The 26,679-nt window shown below is 46.0% G+C and overlaps 1 protein-coding gene and 1 non-coding gene across 5 annotated transcripts in view; both read left to right on the top strand.

The window, feature by feature from the left end:
* Positions 1-6,012, top strand: part of LOC131810271 (neuroblastoma breakpoint family member 6-like protein) — a 28,917-nt gene extending 22,905 nt beyond the window's left edge. For all 4 annotated transcript variants that reach the window (XM_059138001.1, XM_059138000.1, XM_059137998.1 and 1 more), the window contains one exon: positions 5,538-6,012. In XM_059138001.1, the coding sequence (XP_058993984.1) occupies positions 5,538-5,548 (11 nt within the window). In that variant the 3' untranslated portion in view covers positions 5,549-6,012. The remainder of the gene's footprint in view (positions 1-5,537) is intronic.
* Positions 6,013-26,357: 20,345 nt separating this feature from the next.
* TRNAV-CAC (transfer RNA valine (anticodon CAC)) lies at positions 26,358-26,430 on the top strand. Its single transcript has one exon. It is a non-coding gene; the product is annotated as a tRNA-Val (tRNA).
* Positions 26,431-26,679: the final 249 nt, after the last annotated feature.

The following is a 26,679-nucleotide window of genomic DNA, read 5'->3' as shown; positions in this document are numbered from 1 at the left end:
CAGGATTGGGATCTCAGCAAGTTAACCATTTATCATTTTATGGCAGTCAGGGGTGCCTGAGGAATGCTACACATATGGAGGGGAGCGGGTGAAGGGGGGGGTGCAAGGTGCCAGCCTTTGCTTTGTCCTCAGCCAGCCTCCTGCTCCTTCAGTGTGTTGGCCAGGACTGGCCTCTGACCCTCCCAGTAGCTGCCCATGACCATCTCATTGACCTCCATATCCTGTCAGAACCTAACTTCCTACTCTAACAACCTGATGGAAAATTAATGTTACAGGCTCTTGGCTCTAAAGGGTGTAAATGGATCAGTCCAAGCTTTAACTTTGCTTTTATTTGCTAATTTTCCCTTTTCTCTTTCTGATGATTCCTCTCTTTCTCTGTAATCTCTTAAGAAGAGACTCTATAGTCTTATTACTGTCCCAGCCAAGGTACTCAATATAGCTTGGAGCCCATTGGCTTCCTGTTGGCTTCCTCCAGATTGGAGCCATTCCTCTCCCTTTTTTTCTTAAACTTTGTGACATACTAAAAAGGCTCAAGGCATGGATCTTAGTCTCAGGATTTTCATTTATGGGTCTTATGTCTTTAATTACTACTTGACCTATTGATACCACGATTTCAAGGCCAAAAGTGGAATTGGATTTGGATAGTAAATGGATTCCAGTACCAATTCAAGCTTGGAGGGGGGATGTTTCCACAACAATAATTTTTGGGGACACCAAAAATTGAATTCCATTCTGATATTACCTACCAGGTTTACCGAGTAGAAGATAGCATTAGGTTCCACAGGTTAAGGGTTCAGTCCTGTGAGACTGCCCCCACCCTGGCCCCCACTTCAGATGCTGGTAGCAAATCCAAGTTGTCACCTGTATATCTTGACTATAAATCAATTTCCTGAGAACCCCCTCTTAGGGTCTGATTAATTTGCTAGAGTGTCTCACAGAAGTCAGAGGAACATTTTACTTACTAGATTACTGGTTTATTTTTTCCATGTATATGTGTGTGTGATCGCTGCGCCCAGTGTGGGGACTGGAACTCATGATCAAGAGTTGCATGCTTGGGGCGCCTGGGTCTGCCTTCAGCTCAGGTCATGGTCTCAGGGTCCTGGGATGGAGCCCCGCTCTCTGCTCAAAGGGGAGCCTGCTTATCCCCCTTTCTCTCTGCCTGAGTCTCTGCCTACTTGTGATCTCTGTCAAATAAATAAAATCTTAAAAAAAAAAAAAAGTTGCATGCTCTACTGACTCAGTCAGCCAGGAGCCCTGATTACTGGCTTATTTTAAAAGGGTTTAACTCAGGAACAGCCAGAGGAAGAGATGCATAGGGCAAGTCATGGGGAAAAGGTACAGAGCTTCCTTGCTTTCTGTGGGAGCTCTACTCTCCCAACACCTCCACATATTCACCAACCCAGAAACACTCTGAACCCACATCTTTTGGGTTTTTAATGGAGGCTTCATTACGTAGGGATGATTGAATAAATCATTGGCAGTTGACTGAAGTCAACTTCAGCCCTTCTCTCATCCTCAGAGGTCAGGGGGATATGTAAGACTAAAAGTTTTGGGGGCGCCTAGGTGGCTCAATGGGTTAAGCTTCTATCTTCGCTCAGGTCATGATCTCAGGGTCCTGGGATAGAGCCCTGGATCAGGCTCTCTGCTCAATGCGGAGCCTGCTTCCCCCCCACACCCCTACCCCGCCTGCCTCTGCCTACTTGTGATCTCTGTCTGTCAAATAAATAAAATCTTTTTAAAAATTTAAAAAGACTAAAAGTTTGAACTTTCCAAATAGTAAGGTTGGTAATCACCTTCCATTCCTCCAGGGCTTTCCCAAGGTCACCTCATTAATATAACAAAAGACTAATGCCAAGCATTTTAAGAGTTCTGCCAGAAAATAGAACAAAGATCAAATTTACATTTCTTATACATCACAATATTACAGATTGTGTGTAAGGACCCTGCTGTTTTTCACATTCTAGGACTCCTACCTTGGTATCACCCTCCCATATATACATATACACACATATATATAAATAGTATATTTATACACATATGTATATGTGTATATATATGAATGACATGTATTAGGAGCATGAAAATCTTTTTTCATGCAAAGTATGCTCTTATTTCTAGTACAGACTATTTCTGAATATACATGTTTGAAGCAAGGCACATCTCCTGGGAGGTGTAAAAGGTCTTCATTTTTCTTCAGAAGAGTAGAATGTAGAATAAATTGATCCTGAGGGAGGTGATGGTAGGTGATGAAGTCCCAGAACCTAAGTCAATTGTGAACTGTTACAACAGAATTCTTCAGGTGGCAATTTATGAATCAGTTAAGTAGAAAACAAGCTTACCAGCAGATTTAAATACTCTTAGTTTCTTTGCAGTAAGAAGTCAAAAGCACAAACCTACATCCAGTAATTAATGACTTAGCATTTTATCCTATTTGGTTAGGACCTAGATGTCCACAATTTAATTCCATTTGTCATCCAAGCAAAACTTTAAAACTTTCAGGTTACCAAAGACTTTGAAAGCTACTTCAGCAATTACCCATTAGAACTTTGAGACAGACAATTAACCATCAGTTTAGTCATTTCTTTGCTAACAAATTTTAATAAATAACACGAGCTTATTTGACCTTCAGTAAATTTTGAAATTTCACATTTACTGCTGATAACTTAAAAGACATGTCTATCTTAATTAAACCAACAAACTTAACTTAATTCCAATACTGATTTACTTTTCACCTGGGCCCACTCCAATTTGAATGTTTACCTGAGACATGCGTGGGAAGATCTGGAGTGGGTGTGTTAGGTCCAGGGGGTACTCTTCTTGCTCCTTGACAGTGAAGAGAGAAGGAGCCGTGGTGCATGATCTAGAAGCTAGTCATGCAGGCTGCACGCACCTTGGTGCAGAAACAGAAGGGGAAAACAGAGGAAACAAAGTGCTGCCAGGAGGCAGAGAAGGGATTCCTGGTTTCAGAGCTCATAAGCCCCAACAGAGGAGCAGATGCCATGCTTTCCCACCAGCAAGGGGGGAGGGGTTAGGCAGTCCAAGTCAGGACAGAGAACACAGGGAAACTTCCCCGAAACAAAGAGAGTTTCGGCAGCTGCTTGGGAATATTCCTTATAGTCTCTGTCTCGAGTTAGACCAACCCCAGTTGGCTCCAGTTATAGCCATTAACACGGGAAGTGAGTGAGGGAGAAGCCCCCACATCTATTAGGAGAAACAGAGAGAAATAAAGCCAGAGTCCCCTTTGCTAGGGATGGCCCAGCAACCTGGGTTTACTAGAAGAAGGCTTATTTACGTAATTACCATCCAATATGTCAGGAGAAAGTTTACTAGCTGACTCATTTGGGCAAACACATTCCGCAAAAGCCCCTTAGTCTGGGGTCCTGGTGCAGAGCAATGAAGGCCTAGGTATGAGCAATGCAGGCACCCTAGGTCCATTTGCCCTGTTTCCTGCAGAGATCTAACTGATAGATCCCACTGAGGCCATGCAGTGTTACAGGAACTCAGTCCTTTCCAAAGTTTTGCAATCCAAATCATTTCCAGTGGGTTAAAAGGCACCCCCAAGGTAGAGTCCTTGGGAACTGAAGAAGCCTACTGAGGCCATGCTTCCAGAAAAGTAAAGAAGGTCCATTACCAAATCCCCCCTGACTCCTGGGTAGTGTCCCACGCAGGATATGTCAGAGGTTCCTGTGTGTCAAAAGCGACCTGAGGCGTCCCTCAATATACGCTATTGATCGCCATCCTGCCTTCCCCAGAAGGCATTCCTGCCGTAAGAGGCCCTGGAGGGGTGCCGGCGTCCCTCCACTTCCCCATCGCATCCTAGGCTACAGATGGGTGCCTGGTGAATGGACTAAAATGCTTGTGCCATGCTATCGTATGTCCTGAAGACTGCATACTGTTTTGCCATATTAACCCATGGTAATACTAGAAAAGTTTGGCAAGGGGAAATTACCCAATTTCATAGCTTTAGGTGGTTTGCAGAAGACACTGACAAGAAACAGTAAAGTCTGAAATCCATCATGGTCTATGCGACATTCCAACACATGTGGCCCTTGCAGCCAACTTCCCTAGGAAACGGTCCCCGGTTGCGTTTTAATTCAATTGGGTACTGGTTTCGGCCGGCTCCCAGTGGAGGTCTCGCAGCCAGAAGTGGCTAGACCGGGCATGTGGAGGGGATCACATTAGATCAATCAGGAGGAAACCTCACACGGGAGTCTTAAGATTGGCAGCCGTCCTGGTGACTTAGGTGGCTGTCCCGTGCCCAAGAGAGACAACTTTCTGTAAGAACAGGAATAAAGAGAGGCCATCAAGTTTCTGGGTCTTATTGCCATTCCGGCCAGGGTACTAGCTTACAGCCAAAAGGCAGACGTTCTCCTCCCCGTAGAGTAGCCATGGGCTAGAGGATTACAGCCTGAGCAATTGACATGCAAGTGTTCCAATAAGACCATACTCCTTGAAAAAGCCCTGGAATGAGAGTATAGGAAAAGGAGAGAAAGTACTCACCAATTTTGCACCGAAGCTCAGAGTCCAAATGTAAAGACTCACAAGCCTCCTGGCTGGCTCGCCAAAAATGATGAAGTCCCAGAACCTAAGTCAGGTTCGGTGGGGTGAGGAGGTTCGGAGCCGACGACTAAAGAAAGAATTCTTAAGACGTCATTGGTGCAAAATGGTGGTTTATTAAAGCACGGGGACAGGACCCGTGGGCAGGAAGAGCTGCTGCCGCCCCGGGTTGTGAGGGGTGGTTGGTTATATACACAGGAGTTGGGTAGGTGAGGACAAAGGGGTGTTCAGAAGGGCTATTGGGGCAAAGAATACTATCAGGATATTGAAGGCTTAGTTGCTATCAAGTAAAGACAATTGAGAGTCTCCTGGTGGAATGTTACATTCCTGCTATCAAGCATACTTGTTAATGAGATTTAAGTTTAGAAGAAATTTAACTTTATTTACTTTTTCTTCTACTTCCACCTCCTTCGGTTTTTATGGAGGGGAAGGTAACATTAGGCTTGAGGAACTGAGTTCTGTGTCTCTGGAAATTGGGCTATTGATAAGGTAACTTCTTTGTTGTAATCTCAAGGAAATTTGCAAACCAAGGGAGACTCCTGTCTTGCAGGATTGTGATCTCAGCAAGTTAACTATTTATCATTTTATGGCAGTCAGGGGTGCCTGAGGAATGCTACACCCATGGAGGGGAGCGGGTGAAGAGGGGAGTGCAAGGCGCCAGCTCTTGCTTTGTCCTCAGCCAGCCTCCTGCTCCCTCATCAGTAGGGATCTGTCTAGCCCACTTGCAGCAGTTTGAGCAGGGCTATCAGCATTATGAGGTGGTCGGACCCTGTATTCTACACCACAGGGCACATGATATATTTTAAAGGACTTACCTTCTAATCTGCTAGTGTAACTATTTCCAGACTGTAGTTTACCACCACAACTTACCCACTTTTCAGGTTGCACTCGGCTTCATTTCTTCCTTAGCTGTCACTTCAGCCTCAAATAGCAGAACTAATAAAAAATTCTCATTTAATTTTTTTTCTCTTTTATTTCAGGTAAGAACTAACAGTGGAAATACGAAAAGTTCTTATTTCAGCAACGCTTAGTCATAAATAGTTTCCCCATTGATGAGAAAAACTAAAAAAAAAAAAAAAAAGTGAAATTCCCAAATATGAAAGCAAGAAGACTTCATCTCTCAGAATCAACTTTCACAGCCACTCTAGATTTTTACTCCAGATGGATCGTTTGCAGAAATCTCAGCTCTTCAGCCTGCAAATTTGACAACTATGTAAGAAACATCAATATGCGGATTCACTGATGATTGTGAGATGCCTCACCCTTTTCTCTCCCCACCCCCATCCTGTGGATAACTGGAGTCAGCAGCAGCTGGAAGAAAATGTCAAGGACTTGGATCAAGAATAAGCCAGAATAATGTCTTTGCAGACTGTTCATCAGCTCTTCAGCACATGTCCATTTCCTTGAAGGATGAAAGTTTAGAAATCTCAAAGAATAGAGTTTATTTTATATATACTCTGTTGCCTGTCATTTTTCTCTAACAATTCAAATTTACAAAGTGTTCTTTCTCCACCTAACAACAGGAAACTCAGTATGTCTGCTATATTTATACCCCAGAGTGACAGCAACCAAGGCTGGATGCATCACTTCATTCCAAAATTAAATGTTATTGAGCACCTGGTATTAGATACAAAAACTACATTGTGTCTCACACTCTGGGAACTGAGATAACTCAGGCAAAAATTCTACCTTTACAGGTGTCTCTAAGCAGGGCAGCAGTCTCATATGTGTCTACTGGTGAGGAACCCAAAGAAAGGATGATACTGATGAAGTTCTAGAACCGAAGTGGGGTTCAGTGGGCTGAGGTCCGGAGCTGATGACCAAGAAAGAATTCTTGAGACATCTTTGGTGCAAAATGGTGGTTTATTAAAGCACGGGGACAGGACCCGTGGGCAGGAAGAGCTGCTGCCCTGCGTTGTGAGGGATGGCAGGTTACGTACCTTGCCGTTGGGGGAAGGTGAGGGGAAGGGAGGTTTCAACGGAGTTTCATATGCTAAGGAGGGCCTACAAGGTGCGGGAGGAGGCCTTGCCCTTGTAGCTTGATCAATGTCGTCTTTAGGCCAGCCGTTAACATGAACATAGTTGGGAGATTCTTGGTGGGGTGTTATGATCCTGCTATCATTTACATTCCCTTCTACCTCAGCCTCCTCCAGTTTCGTTTATGGTGGGGAGGGAGACATTAGGGCTTGAGGAACTTAAGAGTTATTTGCCTCTGGAACTTTGTGCTATTGATAAGGTTGAAGGAACAGGAGGCTGGCTGAGGACAAAGCAAAAGCTGGCGCCTTGCACCCCCCCTTCACCCGCTCCCCTCCATATGTGTAGCATTCCTCAGGCACCCCTGACTGCCATAAAACGATAGTTAACTTGCAGAGATCACAGTCCTGCAAGGTAGGAGTCTCCCCTGGTTTGCAAATATCCTTGAGATTTACAACAAAGAAGTTACCTTATCAATAGCCCTAATGTCACCCTCCCCTCCATGAAAAACAGAAGGAGGCGGAGGTAGAAGGAAAAGTAAATACTTCTAAACCTAAATCTCATTAACAGGGATGCTTGAAAGCAGGAATGTAACATTCCACCAGGAGACTCCCAATTGTGTTCAAACTATCAATCAATAAGCTCAGCCCCACCTGAAACTTGTTTGTACCTGTCTATAAAAATCCTGCACCGACCCAGCTCTGGACCTCTCGGCGTTATCAGCAATGAGCGTCGCAGAGGTCCAGGTTCGAACCTGCAATAAACGACCCTTGCTGATTGGCTTTGACTCACGTCTCTGGTGGTCTTTTAAGGTGGGGGTAATACTCAATTGGCATTTCAAGGTAACCTCCCTGTTTGTAGATCTCCAGGACATTTGTAGAGCAAGGGAGATTCCTGTCTTGCAGGATTGTGATCTCTGCGAGTTAACTATTTGTTTATCGTTTATGGCAGTCAGGGGTGCCTGAGGAATGCTACACATATTATGGAGGGGAGCGGGTGGAGAGGGGGTGCAAGGCGCCAGCTTTTGCTTTGTCTTCAGCCAGCCTCCTGCTCCCTCATCAATACAATCACTGCCTGAGAAGGATCCTGAGGATTTCTGTTCACCCTTGTACTTTCTGCATAGGTCTAGCAAAAGTTGCATCCTAGAGGTCTCTGTTTAGAGGATACAGAGAGAAATAGTGTATCTACAGGAACTGGTAGGTTTCAGATAACTCCACTCTCATTTGGATTTTTTTTTTAAGATTTATTTATTTGATAGAGATTACAAGTAGTCAGAGAGGCAGACAGAGAGAGAGGAAGGGAAGCCGGCTCCCTGCGCTGAGCAGAGAGCCCAATGTGGGACTCGATGCCAAGACCCTGGGATCATGACCTGAGCCGAAGGCAGAGACTTTAACCCAGTGAGCTATCCAGGCGCCCCTGGATTTTTTTTTTTTTTAAGATTTTATTGGACAGAGATTGCAAGTAGGCAGAGAAGGGGGTGGGGGGCCCTCGTTTGTATTTTTTTCCCTGAATAAGTACCCATTGATTTGTCTTTTGCAATTAAATATGAAAGCCAGACATCTTATTCTGAAGCTTTGAAACATATAAAGTAGCCTCAAACCTACCAGGTTTCCAGGCTTGAAAGTTGATTAATGTAGGAAGGACAAATCCTAGATGGCAGGAAAGGATCCTTTAGATGGGTGTGTACAGCAAACTAGTGACGTACATTTTCTTCTACTGGTAGGTAGTATTGAGGACTGCCATACCTTTTTGCAAGGGGGGAGACCCATAGAGGGCCAATTTTTAGTCCAGGAGTGAGCTGTTCAGTATCCTAAATTTTACAATCAAAATTATTTTCTTTGAAACATTTCCAACCGGGGCGCCTGGGTGGCTCAGTGGTTAAAGCCTCTACTTTCGGCTCAGGTCATGATCCCAGGGTCCTGGGATTGAGCACCGCATCTGGTTCTCTGCTCAGCAGGGAGCCTGCTTCCCTTTCTCTCTGCCTGCCGCTCTGCCTACTTGTGATCTCTGTCAAATAAATAAAAATCTTTTTTTTTTAAAGATTTTATTTATTTATTTGACAGAGATCACAAGTAGGAAGAGAGGCAGGCAGAGAGAGAGAGAGGAGGAAGCAGGCTCCCTGCAGAGCAGAGAGCCCGATGTGGGGCTCGATCCCAGGACCCTGGGATCATGACCTGAGCTGAAGGCAGAGGCTTTAACCCACTGAGCCACCCAGGCACCTCATAAATAAAATTCTTTAAAAAAAAAAAAAATAGGAGCAACAATGAACTTAAATGAACTCATCATTTTGAGTCTTAGCTTTAGTCCACGATCGGCAGGGTCCACCGGCAAGCGGCATCCATCTCTGGAGGGCTTTCTTGTCCTTGGCTCCTTTGATGTAACTTGCGCAAATCCAGGCTCCGTCGCCCTCAACTTCTACCAGCGTGAGGGTGGTTGAGATGACAGCAAACGGTCCCTTCCAGCGAGGCTCCAAGCCTCCCACTTGGCGGTGGCACATCCAAACCAAGTCCCTGGGTTGGCAAAGATGTGGCTCCCCCTCCATCTCTGTCCCAGTGTGGGCAGTTCAGATCTCTGCGAAGGCTCTTTCCAAGAGAGACTGCAATGCCTGCAGTGACTGGAGTATAGACTGATCAGTAATTTCTGCTAGGGCAACTTCTTGTAGCCGAGGGCAGAGCGGCGGGGTTGGGGGGGGGTTGTCTCCCAAACATTATTTCAAATGGGGTCACCTTGTTTAAGTAGGGTATACATCATGCCCTGAGGAGGGCTAAAGGAAGGAGATCCACCCATCCACCGCCAGTCTCCAGAATTAGCTTTGTCAATGTCCCTTTAAGAGTCCAGTTCATGGGGCACCTGGGTGGCTCAGTGGGTTAAGCCTCTGCCTTCGGCTCAGGTCATGATCTCAGAGTCCTGGGATGAAGCCCCGCATTGGGCTCTCTGCTCAGCAGGGGGTCTGCTTCCTCCTCTCTCTCGGCCTGCCTCTCTGCCTGCTTGTGATCTCTCTCTCTCAAATAAATAAATAAATAAAATCTTTAAAAAAAAAATAGTCCAGTTCATATTCTCTCCTTACCTGGAGCTCTGGGGCCGGTAGGCACAATGTAGTTTCCAATTAATGCCCACGGCCTTGGCCAATACCTGTGAGACTGAACTCACAAATGCAGGGCTGTTGTCTGACCTGATCGCAAGAGGTAACCCAAACCTCTAGTAGCTTTTGGCTACCACTCCTGTCATTTCATGTTTGGCAGAAAAAGCCTCTACCCAGCCTGAAAAGGTATCCACAAAAACTAACATATCTTCAAGGAAGAATTAACTTTCCTGTTTTAGTCTTAGCCCAATCCCCTTCATAGTCTAATTTGGTCCATTTCTGTAAATAAACTTGCATCCTTGACCAGGAGGGCCATGGCAGCAATTGTGTGGAGGCAACAGGGAACCCAGCTGCTACTGGATCTAGTTTCTTGCTAAGATAGGCTACTGGCCTTTGCCAAGGCCCCAGAGTCTGAGTCAAAACTCCTTTGGTCACCCCTGCCTTTTCATCCACATACAAGTGGAAGGGTTTGGTAACATCTGGGATGGCCAATGCTGGGGAACTCAGTAAGGCTGTTTGTAATTCCCGAAATGCTCCTTGTGCCTCAGCTGTCCACACTATCATAATGAGTACTCCCTTAGCCAGTTTGTAGAGGTCAGGCCGTCTCGGTGAACCGTGGTATCCACAGCCTACAGTAGTCCACTGTCCCAAGGAACTCCCTCATGGAGATCAAAGCCTAAATAAGTGGCGTGGCTCTGACAAAGCTGTGCTTTCGTTGCTGACACCTGATACCCTTTTTCCTGAAGAGTCTGTAAGAGAGTTCTCGTCCCCCGCAAGCATGACCCATAGTCCTCAGCGGCTATTTCTGCTATTCCCACTAACTCAGTCAGATTCTTTCCTTAAAATCCTTTAATTTTCTGAAGTTTCCACCTTATATTTGGGGCTGACTGACTGGCAGAAGCAAGATCATCTAAACGAGCTATCCTGCAACTTCTCTGAAGTTTACCTCAAGTTGTCTAGCTTAGGTAAACAAGCATTTAAAAACAATCAAATCTTGGGGCGCCTGGGTGGCTCAGTGGGTTAAGCCTCTGCCTTCAACTCAGGTCATGATCTCAGGGTCCTGGGATCGAGCCCCACATTGGGCTCTCTGCTCGGCAGGGGGCCTGCTTCCCTCTCTTTCTCTCTGCCTGCCTCTCTGCCTACTTGTGATCTCTCTGTCAAATAAATAAATAAAATCTTTAAAAAAAAAAAACAATCAAATCTAGAATTTAACACCCATAAAGGTATCTTATTAAAACATAATTTTTCTCTCTAAAATAACCCTCATTTCCAGAAATAGCCAAATCAGAACTAATTCATTTGAAAAACAAGTCCAGTTTTAACAAACTTGGCCTAATTATTTACATAAGCTCAGCAAGAACAGTAAGTGATCATATAGATCTTTTAGAATCTGCTTTTCTGGAACTTTTTTTTTTAAGATTTTATTTATTTATCAGAGAGAGGGCGAGAGAGCAAGCACAGGCAGACAGAATGGCAGGCAGAGGCAGAGGGAGAAGCAGGCTCCCTGCCGAGCAAGGAGCCAGATGCGGGACTCGATTCCAGGACACTGGGATCATGACCTGAGCCGAAGGCAGCTGCTTAACCAACTGAGCCACCCAGGCGTCCCTGCTGGAACTTCTTATAAGAAATCTCTAGGTTGAACTTTTAGTAGCCTCTCTGGGCTAGAAGCCAAGCCACATACTTGCCATGAGACATGCCTGCAACACCTGTCAGATTTGGGCGAATTACTCTTCCTGAGGTTCCTGAACCTGCCAGGAAGTGACATCCTTTACTCACCTGGTGAGGCTGCTGGGAACTCTGTAAGCAAGGTATCAGGCCAACAGTTCCAAAGGGCTTTACGGCTCCAGGTTTATAAAGTCAACCTTAGTTCCTTTAACTGTCTGGTCATATCTGAGTCTTTTCAAATATGACATTCCAGTCAAAGCCTTGGTAAAATAACCAGTGTTTCCAATGGTGTCCTATTACAAGGAGAACAGATTCTTATTGAACTTATGCAAATGACTGATTGCCATGGAAGAAAGAATGCTTGCTGAGACCTTGAGTTTCAGAGGGTTCATATATAGAGAAAGAGTTGAATGCCTTGATTTGTTTACAAATCTCTGTAAGTTACAGATAACTTAAGAAAAAGTTTCCCTAGTCTGGAGGAGCAAACATTACAGAACCAGTAATTGTTTAAATCATTAAGAGACACAACATTACAATCTTTCAGTTCATCTGGTCCCATGTTGCTAATTCTGGTTTAGTCCGAATGCAGGTTTTTTTTTTTTTTTTTTTTTTTTTAATTTTTTTTTTTTTTTTTAAAGATTTTATTTATTTGTCAGAGAGAGCGAGCGAGAGCGAGCACAGGCAGACAGAGTGGAAGGCAGAGTCAGACGGAGAAGCAGGCTCCCTGCGGAGCAAGGAGCCCGATATGGGACTCGATCCCAGGACGCTGGGATCATGACCTGAGCCGAAGGCAGCTGCTTAACCAACTGAGCCACCCAGGCGTCCCCCGAATGCAGGTTTTACTTCTGGAAATTCTTACCAATTTCAGTTCCAGGATTTTAACATATCAAAGACCTGTATTTGTCCTGAAAGTCTTTCATATGAATTTTCTTTAGGGCGGAATTCATCTCACAAGAGAATTAAAACAATTACAAATGACAAAAACTCAGAATAGATATGGTTACATATCAAGTGATGACCCTTATCAAAACATTAAAACTTTAGGAAATGTATAGAACCTCTAGAGTAGTTACAGAATTTACCCAAATGTAACCCAAGGTTTATCATTGGTTTAGCAGTACTCCCTGAGTAACTTAGCATATCAAGGAAAAACCTTAAGAGTTGAAGAGACCTCATTGTAAGGGCCTACTTAGCCAGAGTGAGCCATTTTGTTGTTTATGCAGTAAACTTAAATTGAACCTACCCCTTCCCCCAGGGAGAAAGCACTTAAAAACAAAACCGGTGAAATACGGCTGGCTGGTGAAACACGGCCAAATAGCCCCAATTATGGAGCACAGATACCAGGACACGTCAGGCTGACCAGAGATAATGGAGTCCAGATACCGGGACGTGTCCGGCCAGATGGGAACATCCAATCAAGGGAAAGCGCACTTATTACCTCCCTACCCACCAAGGATGAGCCAGGCCAGGTGGAAACGTCCAATCAAGGGAAAGCGCAAGTATTACCCACCAAGGAGTGTGAGCCCCACCTTTTGGACACCAGACAAAGGCACTAATTTTAGCCAAGGTCATAGGCTGAATTAAATGACTATCATGGGGTGAATTGTAATTCAATTGGCCATCTGTGTGTGACCAGGCTCAACCATATTGTCTTTACTCTATAAAAGTTAGTCTGTGAGGGACGCCTGGGTGGCTCAGTTGGTTAAGCGGCTGCCTTCGGCTCAGGTCATGATTCCAGCATCCTGGGATCGAGTCCCACATCGGGCTCCTTGCTCCGCAGGGAGCCTGCTTCTCCCTCTGACTCTGCCTTCCACTCTGTCTGCCTGTGCTCGCTCTCATTCACTCTCTCTCTGACAAATAAATAAATAAAATCTTTAAAAAAAAAAAAAAGTTAGTCTGTGAGACTGGGAGGGGTCTCCTCTTTGCAAGAGACGGCCTTGGCCAGTCAGTTTGATTCTCGCTTGGTGCGAAATAAAGCTTTGCTTGACCTTCGCGCTTTGTATCAGTCTTGTCCTTTAGTCTACGGACCCTTTCACTCATTTACAACTCTGGGCAGGCAAAGAGAAAGCCATTTACATTTTTTAACAAATCAATTAAACTAAGAAAACTTTGCCCTTTTTTTTTTTTAAGATTTTATTTATTTATTTGACAGAGAGAAATCACAAGTAGATGGAAAGGCAGGCAGAGAGAGAGACAGAAGCAGGCTCCCCACTGAGCAGAGAGCCCGATGTGGGACTCGATCCCAGGACCCTGAGATCATGACCTGGGCCGAAGGCAGCGGCTTAACCCACTGAGCCACCCAGGCGCCCTGAAAACTTTGCCCTTTTAAACAGAGAGAAAATCAGCTTTTTGATACCAGTGTCGTTCCTTTTTATTCTTAAGCATGCAGTCTTTTTTTTTTTTTTTTGACAGAGAGAGAGATCACAAATAGGCAGAGAGACAGACAGAGAGAGAGAGATGAGAAGAAGGCTCCCTGCTGAGCAGAGAGCCCAAGGCGGGACTCGATCCCAGGCCCCTGGGATCATGACCTGAGCTGAAGGCAGAGGCTTAACCCACTGAGCCACCCAGGCGCCCCAAGCATGCAGTCTTAAGATAGCGGGTTTACTGGGTTTCCCTCCCATTGTGAATGATGTTGCAGACAAAGGAGGGGGATCTTTAAGATGCTGTCCTACTTGTGTCCCTCGCAGGAACTTAGAAGCGTCTTAACTAAGGTCTGTTCGTATAAGCCCTGGACCAGGCTACTCTGTGGAGTAGGTGACTGTTATGCCATATCATGCCCTGCGAGACTCAGGGTGCAGCCCACTTAGACTCCGTAGCTGAAGCAATAGAGCCATACAGACAGATTCACACAGTCAGGCACTCTTCAGATTTAAACAGGTTGGACATCCCCCACCCCCACCGGGTATTCCTGGCTAATGGGAGGTGATCAATCTCCCCTTCCATTCTTTACGAATGGGTCTGACTCACACAGTGGCCCTGGGGATTTCCTGGTTCAATGGGCAGATCCAGTCAGTTGTCCCCAGCCTCTTATTGTTAGTCCAGCAGGGCGGAGGTGAGCCTCTGCTGTCCAGGAGAGCCCAGGCTTGGGTCCCTTAAAATCAGTGGGGCACGCCTAATCCCTAGGGCAGGTGCTCCATTTGCCCTCCAAGGCGGTGGTACAATGGGGGATAGTAATGGGGTGTTTTTGCAGTCTCTTAAGGCCAAATGGCCTTTTCATTTGGAAATATAATATATAGAGAGGCACCTCAGGAGAGTGCTAAATCACCTTGGGGTGATTTTTTCTTTCTTTCTTATTCAAACAGGATCAGGCATCTGGTCTTTTTCTCTCTTTTTTTCTTAGTCCGTCCAGACCATACCTAAATTTTTTTCTCCTGAAGATTTTCCTTCATAAACCTTCTATAATTTTCCTTTACATTCAGATTTTGTCCCAAGTCATTTTCTTCCAAACAACCATTTCATTTAAGACAAAATTACATTTTCTTACTTTTAACAAAATGTATTCCCATTCCTTATCTCTCTTTTACATATCTCCTACTTTCCTACATACAAAGTTGCTTCCCTTATTTCCATCAGTCTTAGTTACACTTAACAGAATTTTGTGCTTTTAGAAATACCTTAACCTCTGGTGAAGACTAAATATAAACCAATTGTGAACTGTTACAACAGAATTCTTAGAAGGCAGATTTATGAATCAGTTAAGCACAAAACATGTTTACCAAGAGATTTCAAAAGCACAAACCTAGTTCCAGCAACCAACGCTCTAGCATTTTATCCCACTTGGTTTAAAGTTTCAGGTTAGGGGCGCCTGGGTGGCTCAATGGGTTAAAGCCTCTGCCTTTGGCTCAGGCCGGCTCAGGGCATGATCCCAGGGTCCTGGGATCAAGCCCTGTGTCTGGCTCTCTGCTCAGCAGGGAGCCTGCTTTCCGTCTCCCCTCCTCGCCCTCCCCACCTCTGCCTGCCTCTCTGCCTACCATCTGTCTGTCAAATAAATAATTAAAATCTTTAAAAAAAAAATAAAGTTTCAGGTTACCAAAGACTTTGAAAGCTACTTTAACAATTAACTATTAAAACTTTGAGACAGACAATTAACCATCAGTTTAGCCATCTCTTTGTTAACAGATTTTAACAAATAACACCAGTTTATTTGACCTTAAGTAAAAACTCTGAAGTTTCACATTTACTACTGTTAACTCAAAAGACATGTTCATCCTAATTAACCCAACAAATTTAACTTAGTTCAAATACTGATTTACGTTCCATCTGGGCCCACTCTGCTTCGAATGTTTACCTGAGACCCGGGTGGGAAGATCCGGAGTGGGGGGTGTTAGGTCCAGGGAGTGCTCTTCTTGTTTCCCAACAGTGAAGAACAGAACAAAGTGCCACCAGAAGGCAGAGAAAGGGTTCCCAGTTCTAGGGCTCATCAGCTCCAAGAGAGGAGCAGACGCCAAGCTTTCCTGTCAGCAAGGGGGAGGGGCTAGTCAGTCCCAGTAGGGCCAGAGAGGGCAAGGAACTTCCACGAAACAAAGAGAGTTTCGGCAGCTGCTTGGAAATATCCCTTAAAGTCTCTGTCTCCAGTTAGTCTAACCACAGTTGGCTCCAGTTATAGCCAGCCATTAACACAAGAAATGAGTAAGGGAGAAGCCCCACATCTATTAGGAGGAACAGAGAAATGAAAGTCAGAGTCCCCTTGCTCTCTGCTTGCCCCAATTCTTCAAACACAACAAACAACACAACAGACAACAAGAAGACAGGACAAAAACAACCTCAGACTCAGCGGCCCTCACGCAGAGCCTGCTGCTGGTAGGGGTTTTCTCGGCCCCTTAGAGACTCTCGCCAGTGGGGATTTTCTCTGTCCCCTAGGGATGAGCAACACAATAGGCAACAAAAAGACAAGACAAAGACAACCAGACCCAGCAGCTGGTGGAGATTTTCTAGGTCTCCTGCAACCACCCGCTGGTGGGGATTTTCTCGATCCCCTGACTGCCTCGAACCCCTAGACGATCTACCGGAAGAGGGATGGGGCGTTCCCGCATCCACTCCAACCCTGGGAAGCTTGACTGCGTCCAGCTTCTCCCTGGTGGGCCATACCCTGGGTCTCTGCAACCAGACAGACAGACTGGATCTCACAGAATAAAATATGGAGATCTTACCTCTGGAGACTTTTCCCAGAAATTCTGATGCTGGCTCAGTTCTCGTTGTTTGATCACGGACGAGCCCCCAGTGTTGGGTCCATGGTCAAAGAATCGAGACTGATACAAAGTGAAGGTCAAGCAAAGCTTTATTTCGCGCCAAGCATAGAGAATCAAATGACCGGCCAGGGCCTTCTCTTGCAAAGAGGCGACCCCTCTCTTCTTTACAGACTAGCTTTTAAAGGCAAAGGCCAAGTGGTTGGGCCTGGCCACACACAGGTCACCAATGAGACTGTAACACAGAGAAAGTTGCACAGTCCTGCTAGGTCACACATAAGTGACCAAATGAATTATAATTTACCCTATAGTAGATATTTGAACTAGCCTATCACCTTGTCAGAATTGGTGCCCAAAGGGCACCCAAAGGACGGGACCCATACTCCTTGGTAGCTAGGGAGACAGTATGCGCCCCCACTGATTGGATACCTCCACCTGACCCACTCTTGTATTTGGGCTTTGTTACCTGGGACTGGTTTCCGGGACTTGTTTCTAAGTAAGATCCCTGAAGGGGAGGGGCAGGGTCACGAGGCTAAATAGGCCCTTACAGTACTGACTTGTTTTTTGGTTTGCTTTTAATCCCAGCACTGACTGTGACTCTTCTGCCGCCAGGGATTTACTGTGGACTCTAGAGCACAATGTGGTCAGAAGGGAAGGAAGGCCCACAGTATAAACACTCCTAGAGCCAAGTGTTTGGGAAACTTGAACATGTCCCATGTATGAGCATGTGCAGAAACAACTCCAAAATGCTTCCTCTCCAGGAGACTGTAATTTCCACTGATGAAATAGTGCCCTCATAGCTGTTTTTCTGATTGAGATATGTAAAATAGTGTTGTTGTTGTTGTTGTTGTTTTAGGAGAAATGAGGATGACCTTCGTGCATTTTAAATAAAATCCAAACTCCTGTAGCCATAGGCCTACACAGATTTATCTCCATTCTCCATCAAAATGGACACTAGTAGTTCTAACACCATGTATTGAACCTCTTTGAACTGGTTTTTACTGAAAACCAGTTCACCAAACAGAGGATAGTTTTAGGGGTATTCAGCCTACTTATTGGTGTATCCTGTTGCCTCTAGTACATTGCCTTGCCTGCAGTAGCTTATAATAAATCTCTTTAAAGAAAAGATTTGTTTTAGAGAGAGAGGGCAGGGATGGAGGGGCAGAGGGAGAGGGAGAAAATCTCAAGCAGACTTCCTGCTGAGCATGGAGCCCACTGCCAAGGGGCTCCATCCCATGACCCCTGAGATCATGACCTGAACCACAACCAAGAGTCGAATGCTCAACCGACTGAGTGTCCCAGGCACCCCAGTGAGTCTTAAAGCAGGTAGTGCTCTTCTCTTCTTTTCAACAGCTCAATTTTGAAAAATGCAAAACTATGTAAACAATTGTACAGATTAAGACATGTTGGGGCGCCTGGGTGGCTCAGTGGGTTAAGCCGCTGCCTTCGGCTCAGGTCATGATCTCAGAATCCTGGGATCGAGTCCCGCATTGGGCTCTCTGCTCGGCGGAGAGCCTGCTTCCCTCTCTCTCTCTCTGCCTGCCTCTCCATCTACTTGTGATTTCTCTCTGTCAAATGAATAAATAAAATCTTTAAAAAAAAAAAAAAAGACATGCTGTTCTTTTCATCCCTCTCATTTAATCCCTGCCTAGTTATTGGTTGACCCTTGTGGTCCAAGGTTCTAATTTTTCTCCCGTTTGCCAACCGGAAGCGACCCTCTCTCTTGAAATTCATTGCATTTTTGTCATTTCCAATATGCAGTTAAATCCATCAGTGGTTGTTTTTGAGAACTCTTTCCAATTTCAAAATTTACATTTGGTTCTTCATTTTCTGCTTCTCTTTCCAAATTTTTCTAACTTTTTGTTATGGTTATATTTTCCTTCACATTCTTGAAATAGTCATAGTTGTGGCTTAGTATTTCTTGCCTCCTAGTTTCAACATTTGGTCAGTCTCCCATGATTGTCTTATCTTGAGCATGGGTAAAGTAATATCAGAGTAATATGTCAGTATTTTAGATTGTATTGTGGATACAGTGAATGGTGCACATAGAGATTCTGGATTGCTATGTATTACAAAAGCACCGAATTTTTATAAAAGCAGGCCTGGTTGATATCAAACTGCAAATTCTCTCCCTTGTAATGGATGACAGGTGAAATCTCAGTTGTCACTTTAGCTTTAACTGAACTACTTGGAGGCTGCCCAACATGCATTATGGAGGAGTTAGCCAGAAACTTGGGCAGAATTTTATAGGCAACTTTCCTTTTCCTTTCTGAGATTCCTTTCCACCTCTTGGTTTTTCAGCTGCCATGCTTGCCCAAACATTGTCCTCTGCTCCTTTAATCCAGTAATGAAAGACCCTCGATCCACACCCAAGAAGCAGACACCAAACCTCCACTGAATGCAAGCTGCAAGAGGTTTATTGGTTACACAGGCACCTGCGGACGCATCAGCCTTCCGGAGACTGAGCGTGCCGGGCTAGGTTGGGGAGCAGATTATATAGGGCAGGGTTGGGGTGGCGGGAAGCGAGCTTACAGAAGCAGATGCATGGTTATAGGGGTCTGATTGGAAATTTTGAAATTATGCATTGTTGGGTTCAAGGCACGGACACAGCTTTAACTTATTATCACTCCGGAATAGCCTTGACAGCCTTGACTTATTATTACTCCGGAATAGCCCTGTTCCTCATTTGTTTTCCTTCTTGACAGATCGGGTGATCACAGGCATCCTGCTTGCACAGGATACGTGCTTGCGGTTATCTAGTTATGGAGGGAACAACAGGCATCCTCTTTGCACAGGATACGTGCTTGCTGGTATCTAGTTATGGAGGGAACAAGTTACTAAGTTACTTAATTCCGCCTTCAGCAAGGAGAAAGATAAAGGGAGTCTTTCAGTAAGACAATTTGGTTTTGTACTGGAATTTAGCTGACCCAAATAGGGCAGACCAAGGTGTGTTCTCAGCCAAAACCTTGCAAAATAGAAAACTCACTATATGCAGTTCTGTCTTGTGACTGCCTGCTTTTGTTCAGTCTCCTCAGCACTTTGAGATATTTTAGAAACATATTTTATCCTCAGTTTATAGTTGTTATTTGGAGGAGTACTCTGAAAAAAAAAAAAAAGTGAGCAGCTATGACCTGAAGCTTACCTCATTGTTTCAGTAATGGCAGCTTAGTAGATTGGACTTGAATCTCTGCATGACTGTCTAAGCTTTGACACATGATGCTTAATGGGTCTCTATGATGAGGGAGCAGGAGGCTGGCTGAGGACAAAGCAAAAGCTGGCACCCCCCTCTCCACCCGCTCCCCTAGGTAATGTGTGTGACATTCCTCAGGCACCCTTGACTGCAAATAGTTAACTTGCAGAAATCACAATCCTACAAGTCAGGAGTCTCCCTTGGTTTACAGTTGTCCTAGAGATCTACAAAGAAGTTACCTTATCAACAGCACAATTTCCAAAAGCAAATAACTCAGTTTCTCAAACCCTAATGTCACCCTCCCCTCCATAAACAAAACTGAAGGAGGCTGAGGTAGAAGGAAATGTAAATATCGTTAAATCTCTTCTGAACCTAAATCTCACTAACAAAGGCGATTGAAAGCAGGATTGTGACATCCCACCAAGAATCTCCCAACTATCTTGATGTTAATGGATGGCTAAAAGACAACATTGATCAAGTTGCAAGCCTCGGGTATCCCAGCATATGAAAGTTCCGTTGAAACCTCCGTTCCCCTCCCCTTCCCCCAATCGCAAGGTACATAAGCTGCCATCTCTCACAACCTGGGGCAGCAGCTCTTCTTGCCCACGGGTCCTGTCCCCGTGCTTTAATAAACCACCATTTTGCACCAAAGAGGTCTCAAGAATTCTTTCTTGGTCATCGGCTCTGGACCTCAGCCCACTGAACTTCACCTAGGTTCTAGAACTTCATCATCTAAAGTCACTCCTGCCCCAAGTGTGAAAAAGGAGATATGACTAAAACCAGGATGTGTGGAGGAAGAGAAATAGGGCATACAGGTAAGGGGATTGACCCCTCCAGAGGGTGAGGAGCTGGGCCAACCTCAGCGCTTTTGAGAAGGGACTGGAGTAGATCGCCATCATTTTTCTTCCTTCATCCCATTTTAGGGCTTCCCAAATTGCAGGGAGACCAAATCCTTCTGCATCTACTACATTATGGTACACCGCCAAACTGCTGCTTTGTACACAAAGGATATTGCTCCTGGGTGCTGAGACTTTACAAGAAAGCACATTCCCTAGCCAGAAATAGAATCTGGTCCACAGTGGTGAAAGCCTTGAATCCTAACCACTAGACCACCAGGGAATTGACCTCTAGGTCTTCTCTCCAAGCCTTCTGATGATAACCCCATTGGAATGGGAGCTGGTTTCTTCCCCTCATCCTTCCCTGTCTTGCCTGCCCCTCCAGGGATGGCCTAAAGATCCTACCCTCCAAATTTTCTCCAAGAGGCAAGCCCACTGGGGATTCACCGTGTGCCCTGTCCCCCAAGTAGAACATCGCCTAGGCAGCTAGGTATGCAAGTCACAGAGGGAATGTCCACCTCTTGGCTACAGACCTGGATATGCGCCTTTTCATTGCAACCAGGAGGAAACCATCTGATTGCTGGGAGGAGGCAGGCAGGGAGGCTTCCAGGGTGAGGTGAAGCTGAGCACTTAGACCCAGGGATCAAAAACAACAGGATTCAGACACTTGCAGGAATGGAGATAGGATGGATGGAGATCTCTTTCAAGGTCCTGAACAGAACTCCCTGTATTCTCCCTAACAAATTTTGTACATTACAGTGTTTCCTTCTCAGTTGGAATCCTTTGTTCCCGTCCTTCCAGTGCTCTGAACAAAAAAATTTAAGAGTTATTTTTGACTCCAGTGTTTTGCTCAACCCTCACATCAGGAATTCGTGTTTTCCTGTCAGGCAAGTATGGGTGTTGGTCCGTACTATCCTCCTCTTTATTGATCTCTGAATTAGAGCAAACAACTCTCTTGATAAAAGTGGAGAGATCAATTTAAACAAGTGATTCTTGGCTCACTCAAGGTCTTAGGTTCCAGACACTTAGTCTCAGGATGGTTGGGTAATGTGAGTTGATGTTTGGGTCTGAGAGTGAACAGTAAATAAAGAATTCTTGAGATGTTTTCAGTGCAAAAAAGGGGTTTTATTAAAGCAGAGGCATAGGACTCGGGGCGGGGGGGGGGAGAAAAGGTTGCATTATAACTGAGAAACGACTGATAATATACGGTTTTGTTTTGTTGTTGTTCATGTTTTTTTTTTTTTTTAAAGATTTTATTTGTCAGAGAGCGCGAGCGAGAGAGCGAGCACAGGCAGACAGAGTGGAAGGCAGAGTCAGACGGAGAAGCAGGCTCCCTGCGGAGCAAGGAGCCCGATATGGGACTCGATCCCAGGACGCTGGGATCATGACCTGAGCCGAAGGCAGCTGCTTAACCAACTGAGCCACCCAGGCGTCCCTCATGTTTGTTTTTTAATCCTGTGGAGGGAAAGGTGACTTTAGGGCCCCAGGAAGTTGAGTTTATAGGTTCCTGGATGTCTGGCCATTATTATTATTATTATTTTAAAGATATTATTTATTTATCGGGGGGGGGGGAGCGAGCACAGGCAGACAGAATGGCAGGCAGAGGCAGAGAGAGAAGCAGGCTCCCTGCCAAGCAAGGAGCCCGATGTAGGACTCTATCCCAGGACGCTGGAATCATGACCCGAGCCGAAGGCAGCTGCTTAACCAACTGAGCCACCCAGGCATCCCGGAGGTCTGGCTATTATTTTTTTTTTTTTAAAGATTTTATTTATTTATTTGACAGAGAGAAATCACAAGTACACTGAGAGGCAGGCAGAGAGAGAGAGAAGGAAGCAGGCTCCCTGCCGAGCAGAGAGCCCGATGTGGGACTCGATCCCAGGACCCTGAGATCATGACCCGAGCCGAAGGCAGCGGCTCAACCCACTGAGCCACCCAGGCGCCCCAGGTCTGGCTATTATTAATTAAGATCGAGTTTTTCTTGTAAATCATGAAGACAATAACAAACTGATAAGACTTTCTGTCCAGCATGACTGGTGATCTTTATCAGTTGACCATTACCATTTGTTTTTTCTTTCTTTGTTCTTGGGCAGTCATTAGTGCTTGAGGACTGTCACACTTTATTCCACCTTGGGTGGGAGGGGAAGGAGTTTGTGGAATGCCAGTTTGCCTTTTCCCCTCAGCTTGCCTTTTGTTATCTCATCAGTGGGGGTGGCTTATCTTCACACCTTTTCTTCTGCTCTGCCCTCAACTTTAGCTGCTTATTGGTCCCTCCTTACTTGTGCATCCTCTCCTCTAGCAGAGTCAGGAACCCCACACTCTCCTGTTCAGCCTGCTGCCTGGTGCTTTGGTGGAGTTTGGCAGGATCCTGAGAGGCTCAGGTGCACTAGAAGTGAGTTCGTGGTTTCCCCAGTGACTGCAGCCCTTCACACTCCTGTAAAAGAAAGGCAACTGCTCCCTTTGTTTTGTCCAATAGGGACCCCAAAGTGTCCTACAAATAGAAGAGAATGAAAATAGAAAATAGAAAGAAAATAGAACAACAGAACAATAGAAGAACAGAATAGAAGAACAGAACAATAGAAGCAACAGAAAATAGAAAATAGAAAAGAAGAAATAGAAGAGAATGATGGATCTTCTCTTCTGACTGGGCAGTGAAAGAGGAAGATAGATCAAGGAGGGAAAGAAAGGGGGGAAGTATCATGGAATTTCCTGATCTAAAGCTACCCTGAAGTCCCCTTCTTCTGGAAAGATGCCCTCCACTGTGCCCCACAGTCGCTGATGAGAGTGATAATGATGAGGGAGCAGGAGGCTGGCTGAGGACAAAGCAGGAGCTGGCGCCTTGCACCCCCTCGTCACCCTTTCCCCTCCATAAGTGTAGCTTCCCTGAGGCAGCCCTGACTGCCATGAACAATAAGCAAATAGTTAACTTGCAGAGCTCACAATCCTGCTAGACAGGAGTCTCCCTTGGCTTACAAATGTCCTAAATCTCACTAACAAAGACGATTGATAGCAGGATTGTGACAACCCACCAAAAAGTCTCCTAACTATCTTAATGTTCATGGCTGGTCTAAAGACAACACTGATCCAGCCGCAAAGGCAAGGCCTCCGGCAGGCCTGGGACATCCTGGCACCTTGTAGGCCCTCTTTAGCATATGAAAACTCCACTGACACCTCCCATCCCCTCCCCTAACCCCAACCGCAGGGTACGTAACCTGCCATCCCTCACAATCCGTGGCGGCAGCTCTTCCTGCCCACGGGTCCTGTCCCCGTGCTTTAATAAACCACCATTTTGCACCAAAGATGTCTCAAGAATTCTTTCTTGGTCATCGGCTCCAGACCTCAGCCCACCAAACCTCACCTAGGTTCTAGAACTTCATCAATATGGCCCATTCCTGCCCTTGTCTCCAGTTTGAGCCAGAGTTGAAAAAGGCCAACCACCTCGGCCTGGTGTCTAATAAACCCATTAGATCTTTAATTACTCAGTTGCATTTTTGCTGTTTAACAGAGACAAACCTGAAAACTTTTCAGACATTACCTTTCTCTGAAAACTGTCCTTAACCTCTTGGTTAAAACTTAAATTCGAAGACCTGTTCGAGTTTTCCTCTGAGCAGGAAAACTAAAAAGGCAAGTAAAAAGATGTTTTGGGTGTTCAAAAGGTTGAAATAAAGCTGCCCCTAACAAAGAATCGAAAGATCAATGAGGGAGAAATCTTGTGATCATAAAATCTGCATGGGCCATCCCAGGCTCCTCCACCTTCAGGCAAATCCGAAAGCTCTCTGGTCTATGTTCCGCCTGGCAGCCTGAACTTCAAATGAGTTTAACACAGAGCAGAAAACACGGTTGGGCCTATGTTGGACATCCTCAAACAGACAGATGCCCTAGGGACGTCAGCTTCTACTAGGGAATAGTAAAGATGAAAGATAGAAAGATGAAAGTGTGGTTAAAATATTGGACTTAAGTTAGTTGACTAGAGTAAGTGACAGCAGCGGGACTCCCTCTGTCCGGAGGACCGCGGAGAAGCGCAGAGAGAAAGGGCGGGCGAGGGCAGAGCGCGCAGGGCAGGCGCGGCGGGGCAGGCGGGAGGCCGGGCAGAGCGCGTCCTCCGGTTCCTGGGAGGATTCCAGGCGCCGAGCAGCGGCCACGAGCCGAGAGCACCGACCGCCCCGCAGCGAAACGGACTGAAAGACCCGCGGATCCCCTTACCCAAGAATCCAACACTGCCACTGGATGCAATCAGCAAGAGGTTCTTTATTGTTACGCAGGCGCCTGCGGGTGGTCAGCAGCTCCTGCTAGCTGAGCACACCCGGCTGGGGTGGTGCCGGGTTTTTAGAGACAGGTACAAACAAGTTTTGGGTGGGGCGCAACTGATTGTTTGACAGTTAGAACTTTTGAAAAAGGCATACGTGGAGTTTGCTGATTGGCTTTGGGGACCCGCGCACGCGAAGAGAGAGGCGGGAAGGGGGAACAAGCTGATTGGTTCTGAGGGCCCACGCGTGGGAGGAGAGAGGCAGGGAGGGGGAACAAGAAGGGGGAAGGTAGGAATGCCATCATGGCGTCTCTATTATTTCTATAAGCCAAGCGGTTACAGAAGGGCAAAAGAGCGATTAATAACCTAATTTACACCTAAAAGCCAGCGGTTCACAGAAAAGGAAACAAGCGGTTAGTTATCCTATCTATCTTCTAGGGGAGGGGTCTTTCAGGACCACCTACAGACCCGGAGGGCGGGTGACCACCGGCCGGGTGGAGGGGGCGCCTGGGGCTGGGACGCACGTGACCCGCCGCCTCCGGGAGCTGGAGAGTCAGCGGGGCGCCTTCGGCACTGGGGCGCGTCGTTCTGGATGTGGAAGCCCTGCATTTGATGCGGATCCCGAAGCCAGACTGACGGCGGCCCCCGGCTCTTCGCTTACTCGGGGGAGACGCGGGATCCCAAACCGGCGCCGCAGCGGGGCTGCGGTCCCTTTACCTGGAGGGTCGCGAGGGCTTTCAGGGGCTTTTTGCACTTAGGAAAGAAGGTGGTGGGCACAATGAAGGAGCAGGAGGCTGGCTGGCTGAGGACAAAGCAAAAGCTGGCGCCTTGCACCCCCCCCTTCACCCGCTCCCCTCCATATGTGTAGCATTCCTCAGGCACCCCTGACTGCCATAAAATGATAAATGGTTAACTTGCTGAGATCCCAATCCTGCAAGACAGGAGTCTCCCTTGGTTTGCAAATGTCCTTGAGATTTACAAACAAAGAAGTTACCTTATCAATAGCCCAATTTCCAGGGACACAGAACTCAGTTCCTCAAACCCTAATGTCACCCTCCCCTCCATAAAACACCGCAGAAGGCGGAGGTAGAAGGAAAAGTAAATAAAGTTAAATTTCTTCTAAACCTAAATCTCATTAACAAGGATGCTTGATAGCAGGAATGTAACATTCCACCAGGAGACTCCCAATTGTCTTTACTTGATAAGTAACCAGGCCTTCAATATCCTGATAGTGCTTTTTTCGCATGCATGGGCTAACCGGCCAGTTCTGCTTCTGTAAAATTGCTTTGTCTGCTTTCCCGGGGAGTCCCCTGACCCAATCCACTGACGCCAAGTATGCCTGTTCAAACTGTCAATCAATCAGCTCAGCCCCACCCAAAACTTGTTTGTACCTGTCTATAAAAATCCTGCACCGACCCAGCTCTGGACCTCTCGGCGTTATCCGCAAGGAGCGGCGCAGAGGTCCAGGTTGGAACCTGCAATAAACGACCCTTGCTGATTGGCTTTGACTCACGTCTCTGGTGGTCTTTTAAGGTGGGGGTAATATTCAATTGGCATTTCAACAACAGTAGGGGCAGGACGGAAGCTGTTCAGTGTTCAGGCGTGAAGCCCCACTGTCTGTCCCGTTTCCGTAGTGTAGTGGTTATCACGTTTGCCTCACACGCTAAAGGTCCCCGGTTTGAAACTGGGCGGAAACAACCTTTTTTTCCCCTCCTCAGAGTTCATTCTCTGTTAGGTAACGTTAGGAAAAAAGACAGGAACATTGGGAAGCAATAACTGCACCCATGATTCTCAGGAACTTTGAAAGAAAGTGCCATTACTGCCCAGCTCTGTGATTCTCAGGAACCTTGAGAGAAAGTGCAATTACTACCCAGCTAGCCCACTATCTATGAGCCAGTACCCATTCTCTTCTCCGAAGCAGGTTGAAGAGTCCAGAAAGTGACAGG

The sequence above is a fragment of the Mustela lutreola genome, chromosome 10 (genome assembly GCF_030435805.1).
Source record: "Mustela lutreola isolate mMusLut2 chromosome 10, mMusLut2.pri, whole genome shotgun sequence".
Classification (NCBI taxonomy): Eukaryota; Metazoa; Chordata; class Mammalia; order Carnivora; family Mustelidae; genus Mustela; species Mustela lutreola.
The sequence above is the reverse complement of the archived record's forward strand: the minus strand, read 5'-3'. Positions and strand labels throughout refer to the sequence as shown.